Source organism: Corvus hawaiiensis, chromosome 1 (genome assembly GCF_020740725.1).
Source record: "Corvus hawaiiensis isolate bCorHaw1 chromosome 1, bCorHaw1.pri.cur, whole genome shotgun sequence".
In the NCBI taxonomy this organism is placed as follows: domain Eukaryota; kingdom Metazoa; phylum Chordata; class Aves; order Passeriformes; family Corvidae; genus Corvus; species Corvus hawaiiensis.
In genome coordinates, this window is record NC_063213.1 from 56508096 (window position 1) to 56524880 (window position 16785).

The 16785-nt window shown below is 36.6% G+C and overlaps 1 protein-coding gene across 3 annotated transcripts in view; it reads right to left on the reverse strand.

Moving 5' to 3' along the window:
• VPS50 (VPS50 subunit of EARP/GARPII complex) overlaps positions 1-16785 on the reverse strand; it is an 84879-nt gene that overhangs the window by 25176 nt on the left and 42918 nt on the right. For all 3 annotated transcript variants that reach the window (XM_048305471.1, XM_048305479.1, XM_048305463.1), the window contains 5 exons: positions 16424-16514; positions 14729-14905; positions 9668-9786; positions 8221-8327; positions 818-939 (listed from right to left, as the gene is read on the reverse strand). In XM_048305471.1, coding sequence (XP_048161428.1) covers positions 818-939; positions 8221-8327; positions 9668-9786; positions 14729-14905; positions 16424-16514 — 616 coding nt within the window. The remainder of the gene's footprint in view (positions 1-817; positions 940-8220; positions 8328-9667; positions 9787-14728; positions 14906-16423; positions 16515-16785) is intronic.

A 16785-nucleotide genomic window follows, 5' to 3' on the forward strand; every position in this document is an offset into this window, starting at 1 on the left:
ACAAATTGTAAATACATTTGTCCTGCCAAATAGAACAGTTCAAAACCTTTTAGAACCATATGTTGAGTCTGAAAATTCCTTACGATGTGCCAACACACGATGATGGATTTGGAACCCCTAAATTGTGTTACTTGTGGAGTAATTCAGGGGCCAAGAAAGGAGAAAGTTGTTTTTACACGCAGCTATTAAGACAATTCTATTGAAAGTTGATCTACGCTATGTAAAGACATTGCCAACAAGCATTTACTTCAACTACAAGATCACTCAAAAAAACGTTGTTTTCATTAATGCAAGTAGTTTGACAGAAGAATACTAGATCTGAAAAAGTCTCTTTCAAACATCTTAAACTTGAGTTACTGCTTAACTTTCAGGGCCCCCTCCCTTTTCCTACATTTGCTATTCTTATGTAAACTAGAGAAATCCATATAGAAAAATTCAATCACCTTATACTGTCTAGGCTCAAACCACCCTCCTTGTGCAGACTGTTCCTTTGCTTTGCTGCCCACTTTCTACCACTACTTTTAGGTATTTAACATTTTCTTTCCTCCTTTTCAATACTGCTGGAAAAAAGAATAGGGAATCTATCGATTCAAAACATAATATGATTAATGTCTCAGTGACAATAATGCTCCCAATACTTCTTTCCCTTATTGCTGATCTAATCAGCCTTTTCTTTCTCCTACATTCAAATCCATTCTCTTGCCACTAATTTTTCTGTGGATTACATATTAGGTAGTACCTTAAGCAAAGAGATCTCCTCTGTATTTTCATTCTGTGTATACAGTGATACGTAAAAAAGAAAAATGCTTCTACCTACCGTGTCATTTCGGCCAAAAAATGTATAGACTGCATACAGATAGTAATCAAAGAGCTGGGACATGAAGTGGATCACATCAAATGCAATCGGTTTCAGAATATTCATCATCTGCATGTATTTCCCTTAAAAATTAAATATAGAAGATCAGTTTCCTCACCACAAGTGCTAAAAAGACAGTGCCAGTTTTACCAAACTCAAAACCAGCTTTACAAAGTGTATTATTTAGCCTTCAACATTGATTAACAACAACTTAATAATAGTTTACAGATTGGGAGGTTTAAAAACAAACCTAAAATGATGGCTTAGACACCACAATTGTCTCAAGACTTCTCAAAATGTAGATGTTAAACCATACCAAAATGTCTTCAACCATTCTTGGCCTTCTAGTACCAAATTCAAAACATACAACTTTCTGGATCCTCTACAAGTTTCAGCTCCATTTAGCTAAAAAATAATAATCTGCTAAGGTAGTCTCTGGCAAATGCTATATAGAGCCACTGAAGATTTTATGTATTAGTGTGTTTATATATGCACATATGGATCTTTTTCAAGCAACAGAAAAACACAGTATAAAAATTATATGTCCAAGACTGGATTTTACTCAACAACTCCAGGAATTATGTGCTTCACATTGGTGATATAGCATTTTCTGCTCTCCTTCCTTTTTATCGTATGGTAAGAATCCCAAGTAGTTTTAAGATTTAAGTTTGAAATGTTTCCAGGGGGACAGACTGTGAGTAAAGGAGCATGTCAGTACCCTGGCACATCCAGGGAGAAGAATAATTCCTTCTCTTCATTCCTTGTCTCTGTTGTAACACACTTGACTTGGGTAAATAATTTTTTTTTAAAATAACAAAAACACCCCAACCACAGGACCTTCACCTATATGTTATGTGAATCAAATTGATCATAGGATTTGGACACCAAAAGGGATTTTTTCCTACAGACCTAGCTCATAGGGTCAATAGTTTTCAGTCATTTTTATTTTCCAGCATAGGACATGGCTCTTCAAAGGGTCATAAAAGAAGCATACTTAAAGAAAACCCTGATATTGCAGAGACCCCACATTTCCTGCTGGCTACGTCAAAAATGACATCCTACTTGCTCTTTTAGTGTTTTAAAAACATAAAGAACACGTAACAAGCTTTTGGTTACTATAGTAAAAGACAGCAACTTTTGAACCAAAACACAAATGCAGACTACCCAGCATGTAGGATACAGCAGGTCGTTTCACAAAACGTCATATTCGAGATGTGTTTTGATGTGACAGATTGGAAAAATTACAGGAAGGTGCTACAACAATTTATTTTTCTTGTAGTCAGCAACACTCCTTTTCAAGTTAATACTGTGCCCAGTAATAGATAGAGAAAATATTGGTTTAATCAGAGAAACTGGGTAACAAAGAAACAAAAGCTAGCTTTTAGTAATGGGGGAGTTACTTGAATTTTTCAAGCAAGTAATTGAGTAGGTCAGCAAGGATAACTAAGTTGAAAAATACATGATACAGCTACATAACTGATAAAATGGTAGAGCACTAGAGTAAGAATCAAGCAACAGCCTGATATTGCTACCTTCCATGTTTCTATCTAATTTAGACTCCCTATTGAATACTATGTGACTATGCTCCTGTTTGCTAAGACATGCAAGAATACATTTTATTATTTTTGGAGATTTGACACAGGTTGTAATAATTAATATTTGTTAGTTTAGCCCATTTGTTAACTCTATAATACTTAATTATTTATGTTGAGACCCACAGCACTATGAACAAACTGAAAAGTGGACTTAAAAAATTCTATTTGTCTTCTAAAAGGGAAAACCAAATGCACAGTCCAATGTGGAAATTTTTGGATGTGTGTGAAATGATGGTACTGGTACCCTAATTCAAGCGTCACCTTCATCTGTGCTATCTGAATATTCCGTACTGCCACAGGCTGACTTTTTCCACTTACTCTGTGATAAACACATTTTTAAACTTGCCTGCAACCCAAACACAATATAAGAGTGGTAAGTCACATTCTGGACAGTTAAGACTTCCAAGCATCTGTGCAGCTGGCATGAATACTGAAGGTAATCTCTTGGGCAGTGTCTTATGCTTTTCCAAAGGGCTGTGCACTGTACACTGCCCAAGTATTGTCCCTATAAAAATCTTCCAATGCCAAGAACATTTCTCTATTACTACATCACTCAGCATCTTGGCACAACAAGTGTTCCAAGAACATTTCCTCCTCGTTGCTCTCTCTAACAGGACACCAATTTTTAACGTCTACACATTTTTACCTACTTGTGCTAAAGTTACTATTTTGGGTTGAAAAGGGATATGTAAGAACATTTCCAAATAGCACAAACACACTCCAGGATCAATATCAAAATAGAAACTTCCAGAATTACTTGAAAGCAACAATTAAAGTTTCAGCAACTGAAAGTAGCTTGAATTTCTAGAGGCTCTAGATAGCTGAAACTGCTGAACATTTGCCAGATTTCTTTTGAAGTATTTCTTGCAGAACTCCTTCTGTCCTTAGGGATAGCAAGTAGAAAGTATTCTTTAAGACTAATCTATATAGAACTGATGCACCTCACAAATTAGCACACACAAATCTTTGCCAATAAATCTTTAGCAAGTCAACATGGCAAAGTGAGCTTTAAACTAGGAAAGATGGGGTAAGGGGAGAGTTATAGTGACCACACATGCAGCAAAATAAGGTTTAAGTGGGAATACCTCCAGCAAGTACAAGCAGCCAAAGACATGAGTAAAAGACAGGACTATGGGACATCCCCTTGCACTCCCACTGGGATACTCAAACACCTCTGTGAAGTGCCTGTCCACCAAAGTACACAGTGTAGGGAACAAACAGGAGGAATGTTGGGATAGCTTGTGTGACTGGAATATTGTCATGAAGGGCTACATGCTGTTTAGGAAAGACAGACCTGGAAAGCATGATGGTGGAGTTGCCCTATATGTGAGGCAACACTTGGAATGTACCAAGCTGTGTCTTGGGGTGGATGATGAGTCAGTGGAGAGCTTAAATTTTTGGGTAACAGGGCAGACTAGTAAGGGTGACACTGTCAGGGGTGTTTGCTACAGGCCACCTGATCAGGAGAAGGAAGTGGATGAAGTCTTTAACAGACAAGTAGAAGTAGCCTCATGGTCACAGGCCCTGGTTCTCACAGGGGACTTCAATCATCCTGACATCTGCTAGAAGAACAAAACAGCAAAGCACAAACAGTAAAGCATTGACAACTGACAGAGACGGTGAAAGATGCCAATGCAGAATGGTGTGTTGCTCAACCTTATGCTAATGAACAAGGAAGGCCTTGTTAGAGGTGTGAAGGTTGGGGACAGCCTTGGCTACAGTGACTATGAGATTGTGGAGTTCAGCATCCTGCATGAAGGAAGCAGGACAGCAAGCAAAATTGCAACCCTGGACTTCCAGAGAGTTAACTTTAGCTTCTTGGGGATCTTTTTGGAAGAATCCCATGGGGATCGGCCCTGCAGGAAAGAAGTGTCCAAGAGAGATGGTCAGTATTCAAGCACCACTTCCTCCAGGCTCAAGAATGGTGCATCCTGATGAGCAAGAAATTAGGCAGAGAGGGCAAGAGAAGAGCATGGATGAACAAGGAACATGTGACAAAACTCAGTAATAAGCAGGAGATATAAAGGAGGTGGAAGCAAGGACAGGCCACTTGGAACGAATACAGAGATGTTGTCAGAGTGAGTAGTAGTAACATAAGAAAAGCCAAGGCCCACCTGGAATTAAATCTGGTCAAGAACATGAAGGACAACAAGAAGGGCTTCTTCAAATACATCAATGACAAAAGGCCTGCTACTAAATGGAGAAATAATCCTGGTGAGGGGACGCAGAAAGGGCTGACATATCAAATGCCTTCTGTCATCAGTCTTCAATGACAAGACCACCCCTCGGGAGTCTCAGACCCAGGGGACCAGGAAAAAGGAATGGTGGAAGGAAGACATACATTAAGAGCCAAGATGCCACTTTGAAGTGCAAAGTGCAAATTCCATTGTAGCTAAGTCATTCTGAAAGACTATGTGATTTACGGTTTTTTATGTCATGTGAGGATCTGTTATGTGACCAATCACTCACTTCAGCTACCGACTTCTGCTGTGAGAAGCATGTCTGTCATCACCATTATTATCTTCTCAAAAGATAATGGGGTTTAAAGAAAGCAAAATCTAAGAATTTGTCCTCAAAACCCATTCTTAACACATGCAAAAATGAGGCTGAAAAAGCATTAAAACCCTTCAACATAAGAAATACCCACTAACCTATTTCTTAGGTCAGAATGATATTAATTAAGAGATCACTGAATCAATATACATAATGACATAGTCATTAATTATTCTTGTTTATATATAGCGCTTAGTCAAAATATTCCACACAAATTTAACACAAGTTTACTCTTCCTTTACATTTTAAGTCAACATGCAATGGCTTGATAGGAAAAATTAACCTTATAAATTAGTCTAATGGCTACTTCATACTAGAAAGAGAAATAATTACATTGGATTATTAACGCGAGAGAAATCTGATGAATTGTTCACTTGAAATTCAAACACAATTGTATCAGCTCCCACTTAAATTATACATTAGTAACTCATTTATGTAGTTTATAAATATTAAGCTACATTTTTTTTATTCATCTAGCTTACATACAAAGCATACAGCACATAGAAATAGTTCAAAATGGTTAACAAACATTGTCATACTCATTCAGTGGGTACTACTACATTCATAAAAAGTAAGGCAATGATTTCTGTTACTTGACTGGGCAACATAAATCTGCATCTTCATCACTATGACTGAAAAAGAGCAAAGAAAAACATATTCAAGAGGGAAAACAGTCATCCAAATAACTACTGATCTACTGTATTAACTTTTAGGGTGCAGAATTTCAGACTGTTTTGAAGCAAGTATGGAAATTACAGAAACAGAAATACAGAGGCAAAATTAAGATAAATCTAACAGAAGTGAACTGTACCAGACTAAGGTACATGATTTTCTAGACAAAGGACACAGTACATTTCACTATCTGGGATTTAGTGAAAGTATTAATTTAAAAATATTGCACAGTAAATAAGTGAAGCTAGAGTGTGTTGAAAAGGGAAGTAACTGAAAAAGCTACTAGTGGAGCTCCCAGCAATAGGCCATTTCTTTAATATTGTCATTAATTACTCTGGCACAAAAATGAGTGACAATAGAAAAAAATAAAGGGGAACCATCAAAACAGAAAAGAACTGACATATGTACAGGAGTACTTGATGACTGTTGTAATAAAAACTGGATGAAATCCAGTAGCACAAATTGTAAATCTATTCATTTAGGGGACAATTAAAAACACGCATCTTTCTACTATAAGCTAGCAGCTTTTCTCTTGGGAAAAACTGGGAAAGTGAAGGATCTGCTGGTTGTACAAGGTTGTTACACATGAATTGAACTGCCAGTACAAGGAAGCTGTAGGAAATCAAAAGAGGTGCAAAATGGAAGGAGCTTGTGACCATGATGCAATGACAGAAAAATTAGAGAATGCAGGAAGATCTCATCCAAAGTATTGCACATGATTTTGGTAAGATTATAAAAGGAACAGAAAATTTAAGTTTCTAGTGGATAAATACAGAGGATACTAAAAATCTTGGCACATTGTTTAGCAAATCAAAGACTGAGAAGAAATAGGATTGCTTTCTGTAAACAGTACACATCAAAAAACAAGACGATCTGTTAATCCTGAAAGTTTCTTTTGTCATAAGATCAAGTCAGCAGAAAATAGGTGGATTTTTTTTTTAATCTATAGGTTTCTGGAATAGAATTCCTATTAGAATGAGTGGTGGGAACAGAAATATTTTTAAGCTCAAGCTCAAAACAAGCATATTTACAGGCAGTGTTAAATGACATCTTCCTCGTGCACGAGGTCCCTTTCTAATTCCATGCTATAAATAGCACTACTATCACTCATTACAAAAACAACATAAAACACCCCAAACAGCAGAAAAAATGAAAATTAATAATAATTCCAGAAGGAGAAAAAAGCATATATATGAGCTTTTAAAATAATGTTTAATTTTGGGGTTATGAACACAATCCACAAACAGAAAGACTCCTCACATAAAATTGGAAAAGCACAACTACTGCTTCACCTGCTTGTACAATGTTTTATGGCAGGGACAGAGGCTGGAGTTTGTATGGAAGTGCCATGAGCGGTTTCCAGATTCAATCCTAAATTTTCTTAGAGCAAAACCTTATAGTAGAAAGCAGCAAACAAATCTCTCCAACCTAAGTCACAGATCAATGCCAGAAAAGTCACAACAGAATGAACTCTCATTTCAGGTCTCTATGGTAAATGCTCAAGTGAAAAAAAAGGTTTTAGCAAACCTGCAAAAAAGGTTTAGAAAATTAATTCCCAACTCTCATGCTGCCCTCAAAGACAGCAAAAGGTACTAACCAGGTGTTGGAGTAACCTCTTTTAAAAGGGCTTACTCTGAAGTGCAACAATCATTTTCAAGCACACAAACATTGAAGGCAAACCTCATTAATGTAACACATACAGAATTCCTCTCTCTTCTGCCTACTCAGATAAATTTAGCAGTTACTTCCCCTTCTCTATAAATAAAACAGAAGTCAGTAGCAGAAAATTGCTATCGTACAATTATCCAGATCATCACACAGAAGGCATGATCATGAAAAATCAATCCCATCACATCTAGAACTGGAGGCCAGTGTTTACATAGACAAGTTTGGCAAGAAAAGACCTCAAGAAGTGGCCTAGTGCAACCTCCAGCTCAGAGCAGGTCTAAAGAGAGGAGGCTGCTCAACAGCCTGTTCAGTCACATCTTGATCACCTCCAAGGACAGAGATTCCCTAAACTCGCTAGGGATTACTAGGATGTATGAGAGGGCTCTTTTCTTCTAGCTGATTACCATGCAGTAAAAACAGTTATTCTGAGTATGAGGATTTGAGTGATGAAATGGAAAAAAAACCCCCAGTCTTAAAGTTCTTACTTGTGCAACTATTCTACTTTAAAATAAAGCATTTAATAAAACACATTAAGCAACATAGAGCATTCATCTTTTTGCTTGCTATCTCCACTCTTCTAACACATTCAATATTTTAGACAAATAAACTACCATTATAGGTTAAACCCAACATATGCATGCAGATTAATTTTCCAGTTAAAAATAACTCACAAGATATAAGCAAATTTATCTATTTAATTTAAAATATTTGTTTAGTGCTTTATTTCTATTTTATTAACATTTTCAAAGAGTAGAAATAGAGCCCAATTAGGCATATTTTTCAGGGCCTTAAATATCATTCAACATATTTGCTATAATCCATAATTTTGCACAAAAATCAAAAACACTTATAAAAAACTACAATTATTCTACATACCAACAAGCCTTATTACATTCAGTGTAGTGTTTGTTAGAATAGGTGCATTCACTTTATTGAGGTTATAATCTGATCTCTTTCTGCTCCTCAGAGTTTCTCGAGAAACACTTGAAAGAAAACAAAACAAAACACACCAAATGTGAAAACATTCAAAGATATACAAACAAAATTTAGTGGAAAATATATTATTCCTCCCCCCTTCTTTCACATGACAGTATGTCTTCCAGTGCAGTATTTTATTTATGCCAAAGCACAACTGGGTTAGGATTCTAATATTTAGAGAGAAGCCTGATCTAATTTACATAGAATTGCGCTGGAGAAAGGAATTTTTGACTTTTATTTTAATGCTGGAGTTCTGCAGGCTTCTGTCTTGCCTCAACAGTCATTTTAATCACTCTGACCGAAATTCATAATTCATAAAGAGAATAAAAACAACACAAGTCACAACAAAAAGAGGCAGATTAGTCACCTACAGCTGAAAGTTACTATCTAGACACAGAAGTAATATTGAGGAAGGTTAAGCTAAAATAGTCATTAAATTTTTCATAAATGTAATGCCTGAAGGAGGCAGGAAGTTAGACTTGATATTTATCCAACTAGAGACATTTTCATTTTCTACAAGAGAAACCTTCTACCAGCTGCCATACCTCAAAATTATATTCTTAGAAAAATTTCAATTTCGCAGCACAAACCTATGGACAGCAACTCTTGTACATTACTCTGCTCTGACCCAGGTGATGGCATTCTAGTTGTCCTGCAAACCCTACATAAAAAAATGTTAGCCTGCTTCACAAAGTCTGAATGTACATCCAAGTTGTACAGAGTCCTAGACAGAAACTTGTTTTCAGATCCTTTTAAAGGATACGACGTTGGCTTTGCTTATATGAATATATATAAATAAAATACTCTTGTATATACATCAAAATAGAATATGTATATTCATTTATATATCTACGTGTGTGTTCGTAAAGAAAAAGAGAATTTAAAATTCAAAATTACTGCCTTCAAGCTATGGAAGAATCTATTTTTTTTTTCTTAACCTGAAGAAGTTTACTGTTCTGCAGAAGCAGAAGCCCAAAACTCAAACCACTTGTCTGCAAACAACTGCTTTTGACACAACAGAAATTACACATATACACAACAGCTGCTATAGAAGAACCTTCAGTTAACATCTAATCCTCACTAATCAGTTTTCCACTACCTGCTTCAGAGAGCCTTTATATGCTTTCAAAATGTTCCTTTCTTCAGGTTTTGTCTGCAATAATGATGAGAAGTTTAATGCTCCTCCCCATTCTGGAGATCTAAGTGCTGAGCCTTCTAACTATGCAGGCAGCATAATGATTATTTGATTATTATTCCACTGTTGTAGATTACACAAACTGAACTAATTAGAATACTGAGATGAAAAGCAGATAAATTATACCAAGGATGCACATGGCCTCCTTACCTTTTTATCGGGGCATCTCCTGTCTGCTCATCCACATAATCTCTTTTCAACTCTTCAGGAACATCACTGTCGCTATCATACTCCTGATACGCACTTTTTTCTTGTTCATCTGATTCATACTGTTAAGAAAAAAAAAGAAAATAATAAATTGACTACGATTATTTTTCTTATAATATTGTCACTCATTAATGTTGCACTTTTTGCACTTTTTGGCTTTAGCTTGATTGCAATACAAATAACTTTGCTGGTTGAAAGGCTGCTGACATGTTCTTTAAAAATGCAGCAGGCAAATTATATTATGTTGATTGAGTAAATATTTGCATCATTCTATTTCAGCTACCAATAGTTTGCTTTGCTTTCTAGTTGATGTATAAAGTACCCACATATTTGAGCTTTTATAATTTGCTTTATAATCTGAAAAAAAAAGGGTAATAAATCCTCAAAATTCATCTATACAGTGGCAGTAAAACAAACAAACAAAAAAACCCTGGCACTGCATAATACTTAATTATTATTGCAAGAAGAAAAAACTATTGCTTCACAAAAATACTTGTTTATATTGTACACATTTAATTAGAAAAAGAAACCAAAACAAACAAAAAAAAACTTGCAGTCTTTTTGCACAACTCCAGAATGTACCTGCACTTGAAGAGAGACTTGAAGAGAGAGACTTTTCCTTAACACATACATCACTTTGAAGCCACTTTATACAGTCAGTAGTGACACAGGTAACACACTGGCTCCAGGATCCTTAAGAACTGGCAGCCAAAACACACTAGGACATGTATTTTTTCAGTCATGCATGCCCTAGCCCCAAGTTGCTGAGACTTTTAAAGGCTAGCACTATGAAAGCACTATGTTATAAATGCAAGAACCCCCCATTTGTACAAACAAATTAAAAACAAAAACAGCTCCGGTGGAAAAAAAAGAATATAGTATGAGACACTCAAGAGAAATGTTCAGACCATTAGTATTCCCAGGCAAAATATCTGCCTTATGAACATTTTAGACAAAGGAAAGTTGTAATGAAAGCAGCTCAGTTTATTTCAAAAATGAGCCGAGGTCAGCCTTGACTAAGAGCAAAAAGAACCACAGTTTAACTAACTTGGCTGGAACATCAGCACAGAGAATTACCACCACTTATTATGCATTAAAATATAATAAATGATGCGCTGATTCAATTAAAATCCAGTGAGAGTAGAACAATAAATTGACTAAAAACTGTTAACTATAATTCCTATTGATGTAAGAATCTGACAGTTGACATTAATTAACTGTTTTAACATCATAGAATAAGAGCTATTTTGAGAATTTTTTTTTTAACTTGGAAAAATACTTTATTAAGTTTCCTCAATCTAATGCTATTAATGATCTGGAAAAGCTATTTATGAGACAAATGCATCTGTATTTTAAAGTATGCATTAACTCACAAAAATTAAATAGTGACCTCAACCTGAAGAGACCTTATAAATCTATTTTGAACATGCACAGTCTGCAGTAAATTTTAAAGTGCTAAAATGAATTCAGACATCTTGTAGCAATAATCAGTTACAAGTGTTTAGGCAATCCACTCAAACCAACCCATAGGCAGTGGTAAGATTGATCAAAGTTGAAGAGCGTTACAATACTGGAAGTTAACTGTATCACAACAAAGACATTTTAAGAAGCTACAGAAAAGAGACATAAAGCATCTCACTGATGCTCAAGATACATAGCTGAGGTGACTGGGTCCAGGGGCAACAACTAAGCACTTCAAAAGACTTTAAAATTCTCAAAAAAAGTCCTGACAGTTCTTCCCACCCTACAGATAAACTGTCAAGTAAATTAACTGTTTATGTCCCTATCATGCTACTTCTTTCTATATTTGGTAACATGCCTGCATTCTCTGGAAACAAAATTTTGCAACCTCCATTTGAAATAATTCCAATTTTCAGTGCTAAAATGTGCCTCGACCTTAACTGGTCAGCCAAGACACCGAAACACAAAACCTCAGTAAAAATTTTATCCTACATTGTCCTAAGCAGGTTATTTATCTTTCTATGTAAAGAATAACAAAACAGGTGTACCTTCTACTTTTTAAATAGGAGTCCTTTCTGTGTCAGCACTTTGGAACAACAGTCGTGAGAGACTGAAATGTTACAGGTTAATGGCTCGAACAATCCGCAATTTGCAAGAACAGCAGGTGCTCTGCTGAGGCCAGGTTTGCACACCCCAGCTGTGTGGTGACAAAACCCCTCATGTACATAAGACAGAGGGGGTGCACACCCACCACCAGAGCATGACCACAACAAACCAGCCTTTGTTTAGCAACAAGCCGTTTTTTGAGCCAGATAAGGGAAAAGGCCAAGAATAAGCAGATCCTGTGAGATAGGATAATGCTTTTTATCATGCCAATGTCCTTCCCATGAGGAGGTATCACATAAGCCTTAAGGTATTCACCCCTTCTGATAAGGCATAGCTGGCTCAACTAAGCAGGGCCAAATAGCAGTCAGGTCATTTAGAAGGGGCCACAAACCATCGAAGACCCCCAAAGTGCCCCCAGACTCATTTCTGGGGCCTTCCACCGAAGAACTGCATATGATCCAGAGTGCTGTAGCAGACAGTGTAAAACACCCCCCCAGGGGAGGTACCTGGGTGCTCCTCCCTGAATGTGAATGTCTATTAACCCAGTGAACTTTATGTTTGGTGGGTTTCACTCAACCCCAGCAGATCAAGACTGTGACCATCACTTTGACCAATGGACACTGAAATTGCAAAAATCAAGTCTCGGTTGGATCCACAAGTGATGTTATCTTTCCACTATCTACTCTTATCCTTTCCTTCTTTCTTTTCATTGTATGTTTTCTTAAATTATAACTTGATACTTTTATATATTTATATTAGTATAGATAATAACATGCTAGATAAAACTGCTACATACCTCATTTCCACTGAAACCAAATTGTTCTAAAATAAACCTGCCATGTATATGTATGTATAAACACCAATCATTCAGTGGTGTTTCACTCTAATCCATCCCAAGGGATCTATTAACAAGAACCTCAGTTACCCTGCCTCTGGAATAGTAACAGAGAGAGAAGATTAAAAATGTCAAAATGGAAAGTAGGATGGTCATCTGTGGAGTATAGTCACCTCAGTCACAAAATACCTTCATTCCAGTACCAGCCCTGGTAGATGTCCTGTACACCTACTGACAAGTTAATTAACCTGTCCTGTGCCTCCATTCACAGAGATAAATTTCTGTCTGATTTACATTTATGTTTTGTAACTCATGAAGGTTACAAAGAGTGCCAGAAAGACCTGCAGGACCACTACCTCTCATAAGCCTGCAGTGTCTGTGCCAGATGGTACCAGAAGTGGGATGCCGTAAGAGACTTCAAGCACTACTACTTCTGAAAAAAGGTTCATCTTTGGAGGAAAGAGGGAAAAGATAATATTCAGCTGAAGTCAGAAGAAGGTATTACAAGGAGCTACTGGAGAGAGTCCAGTGGAGGGCCACAAACATGATTAGGGGGTCTCTCTTATGAGGAGATACGGCAGGAACTGGGCCTGTTTAGTCTGGAGAAGACAGAGAGGGGATCTCATGAATGCATATAAACATCTCAAAGGCAGATGCCAAGAGGATGGTGCCAGGCTCTTTTCAGTGGTGCCCAGCAACAGGATGAGGGGCAATGGCCATAAACTAAAACACAGGAAGTTCTACCTCAACATGAGGAAGTGTCAGAGAACTGGATCAGGCTGCCCAGGGAAGTCATGGAGTCTCCTTCTCAGGGACATTCAAAACCCACCAGGACACATTCCTGCTCCAGGTACCCTGCCTTGGCAAGGAGGCTGGACTAGATGATCTCCAGAGGTCCCTTCCAACACTAACAATTCACTGATTCTGCGATTCTTTTTTACTGATAGAAGACTGCTTGGCAGCAATGTGACACTTCATGCTGGCGAAAGCCAACAAAACAGTGTCTCCAACATATTCATCAGCATTTGCTATTTAGTTTTTTCATCAAATGATTTCATGCTTGTAAAAACAAAAGCTTAGCACAGAGTAAGACAATGTCTTTTAAATTTTTCTTGAAGCTAGGAGAAACAGATTTCTGCAGCATAAAATGTTAGAAATGGAAAAACCGAAGGTCTGTTCTAACTTGTTTGCAGAGTTTTCATACCTCATACAAATGTGCAGATAGAAATAAAAATACCTCAACATATCCACAGTCAAGAAATGAAGACAATTCTAGCCTTCTACAAGTGTAAGTATGTGCTTACAAGTCACTAAACAAAAAATATGGGAACAATGTAGGCTCTCATTCACTAGCAGCAACCTGCAAGGTACCAGAGGAGTTTGAAATCACTAACCAGCAATTATTCTTTTTTGTTCTTGAGATGTTATCCAGTCTCAGTAGCACAAGTTAAGAAAACATTATTCATCAAAGGGATAAACAAGAACAAAAGCTTTAACAAAAACATGCTAAAGTAGTGTTTAACAGAATGGTACAAAGCTTTACATTAAAACACGTTTGATCACTGCTAGATTTTGGCAGACTTCTGAAAAAACCCACACAGTTGTTGTTCAGTTTTATAGAAGAACTCACAATAAAGAGAGTGTCCTGAGCATTTAAATTACAACTAAAAATGACGTAACAAACATCAGAAAATCCATGGCAAATCACATAGGTGTGAACAAGCACAACAAAAGGAGCAACCCACAATGATTCTTTCCTATGAAGCCAGAAAGCAAGTCCTAAAATGATAAAATTATCTCCACAAAGAAAGCTAACTTAAACCCCTGGAAAAATACTAATTTAGGTGGAACATGTCTTGCTAACCTTCAGGAACACTTGACTTCAGTGGAAAAAAAGTGCTGATTCAGTGCAAAACAAACTGAACTTTAAACAGGATGCCTGGCTTTCTGGCACGTGTAAAAGCAAAGCAGCACAGTACTGCAGGCAACAGATTCTTGTACTAAGACACTTTGCCATCATTGCTACACAAAATAAATCGTAATTTACTGAAAGCACCATTTGCTTTTATTTTTTTTTTCTATTTTCCTGAAACACTCCATACCCCATTGGAAGCTAACACGTCTTCTGTCTCATCATCTTTGCTGTCGGCCTGAATTTCAAAGGGGTTTCCTCCGTTACAGTACTGCTCAAACAACGTTACCGTTGATGAAATTGCTGAGGCAGGTTGCTTACTCGGTGACACGGATGGGGACCGTGACTGCTCCATGAACTTAAATTCCTAGCAATAGAAATAAATTACAATTTTAATCAGGCATTTTCAATATTATTCTGACTCCAGTTCCATAAAAACAGAGGATAACAACAAACCTGTGGACAATTAACTTTTAGCCAAAGTTTGCTGCTTATTTTGCTTTTCAAGCTGGCTCAAGCTAATCTTGAAAGTGGCAACCTTACACTGCTTGTCTTTGTAATTTTAGCAGTTTTCTGCTACAACATGCAATACATCTGCATTCTGAAAGTATTCACTGTCTAAAACTAGGTGAAAACTAATTGGGTTCTTTATTTCACAGAAATAAGGAGATAGAAAAAGACTTAAATTCTACCAAAAATGCAGTTTGCTTTACACAAGTTACCTAGTAATTTACTAAAGCTGAAATTTTCTTGTTGATACTTTATTTTTAAAAAGTTCTCAAAATTTTTTACTTCCCAAATGCACTGCAGAGTTTCTGATCACCGGGTGAGTGCACAAACTTTTGCAAGTATATGGACCAACCAGGATCCATGAGGCATGATTTTTGACTTTTTTTTTCTAAAAAACACAATTTATCTCAGATGACATACCATTTTTATCTGTTAAACTCTAGCTATTGATATTCATAAGGGCAAAATGTATATTTTCAATTTACTAAAGGTTTAAAGATCAAAACACACACAGCTAAAAGGACTACAATGTTAGATTTCTGTTTGCTTAAACAAATCAGTAACTTCCTGCCATTTCTGGCTGCTCCAGTCCCTTGAGCAGTATGTATGGATTTATGATCCCATTTCTTTATTAAAAATATTATTTCTTTTGCTGCTAGATGCTGCTGAGGGTCCTCCCTTCCTTTCCCTCTGTACTTTTAGTGATCCAGTAGCCTATTGCTTACTTCTACTGTTAACTCCACAGAAGCTGCAGAATGATCTTGCTTAACATTGCTGTGCTAAAAGATTTTTGAACTTTAGTCATAGTTTTAATCACAGGCACCATGTTTTATTTGGCAAAACAAGTTAATTTCATCTACCACATGCTAAAAATCAAAAAAATCACTTCAGGTGATTAGAAGGTGAGTACACTGATTACTTGTTTGGCTTCACCACAGAAGAATTTTTTCCTTTCCAAATGAGCCCATATGACCTATGTTTTCAGAAACAGATGCCAAATTGGTACAAGCTAGTGAGTGCTCATGCAACTACTTTTAAGCACCCATCTTTTAGCATCTTACTGTCAGATAAATAATTTAGAAAATAAAACCGGACATATTAACAGTACATTGAAACATGAAAAATAAAGGCTAACATTATGCTTACAACTCTAGCATCTTCCATAAAAACCTCTGCCTGCCTGAAACAGAAACACTACTGTTTCAAAACCATTTGACCCTAAGTTTCTAATACCATAGAAGTAAAATTGAGGAGCTTTTAGAAGCCATTAAAAACATTTGTACAGTAGTTCATGGATCTTACTGCTTCTTAGAACACCTGGACTCTTAGTTATTCAAGTATTAATACATTTGTATGTTTTATTCATAGAACGTACATGAAGCTGCAAAATACTAAAGCTTGATTTAACAGGACAAAGTTCCCAGGTCTCATTCTCCAAAAACATTCTTAGTTCTTCAAGACGGGTTCTGAAACACAAATGAATACTCTTAATTGGCAGAAAGAGTAAATCACAAAGTTGTCAATTACTTCACTTCTGCAGTGAAAAACTCCTTCTAAAACTGTACAAAAAGTTACACCTTAAAACAAGTATTTAAGTAATTCTTCCAACCAACAAACCACCCAGAAGCTGTGCATACTAAAACAGTGTATTTTTTATGACACCTCTGAGAAAGATATTCTTTGAGACTATCTCCAAAATTTGTAAACAAATTTTTTTGGTTGAAACCATTACAAATT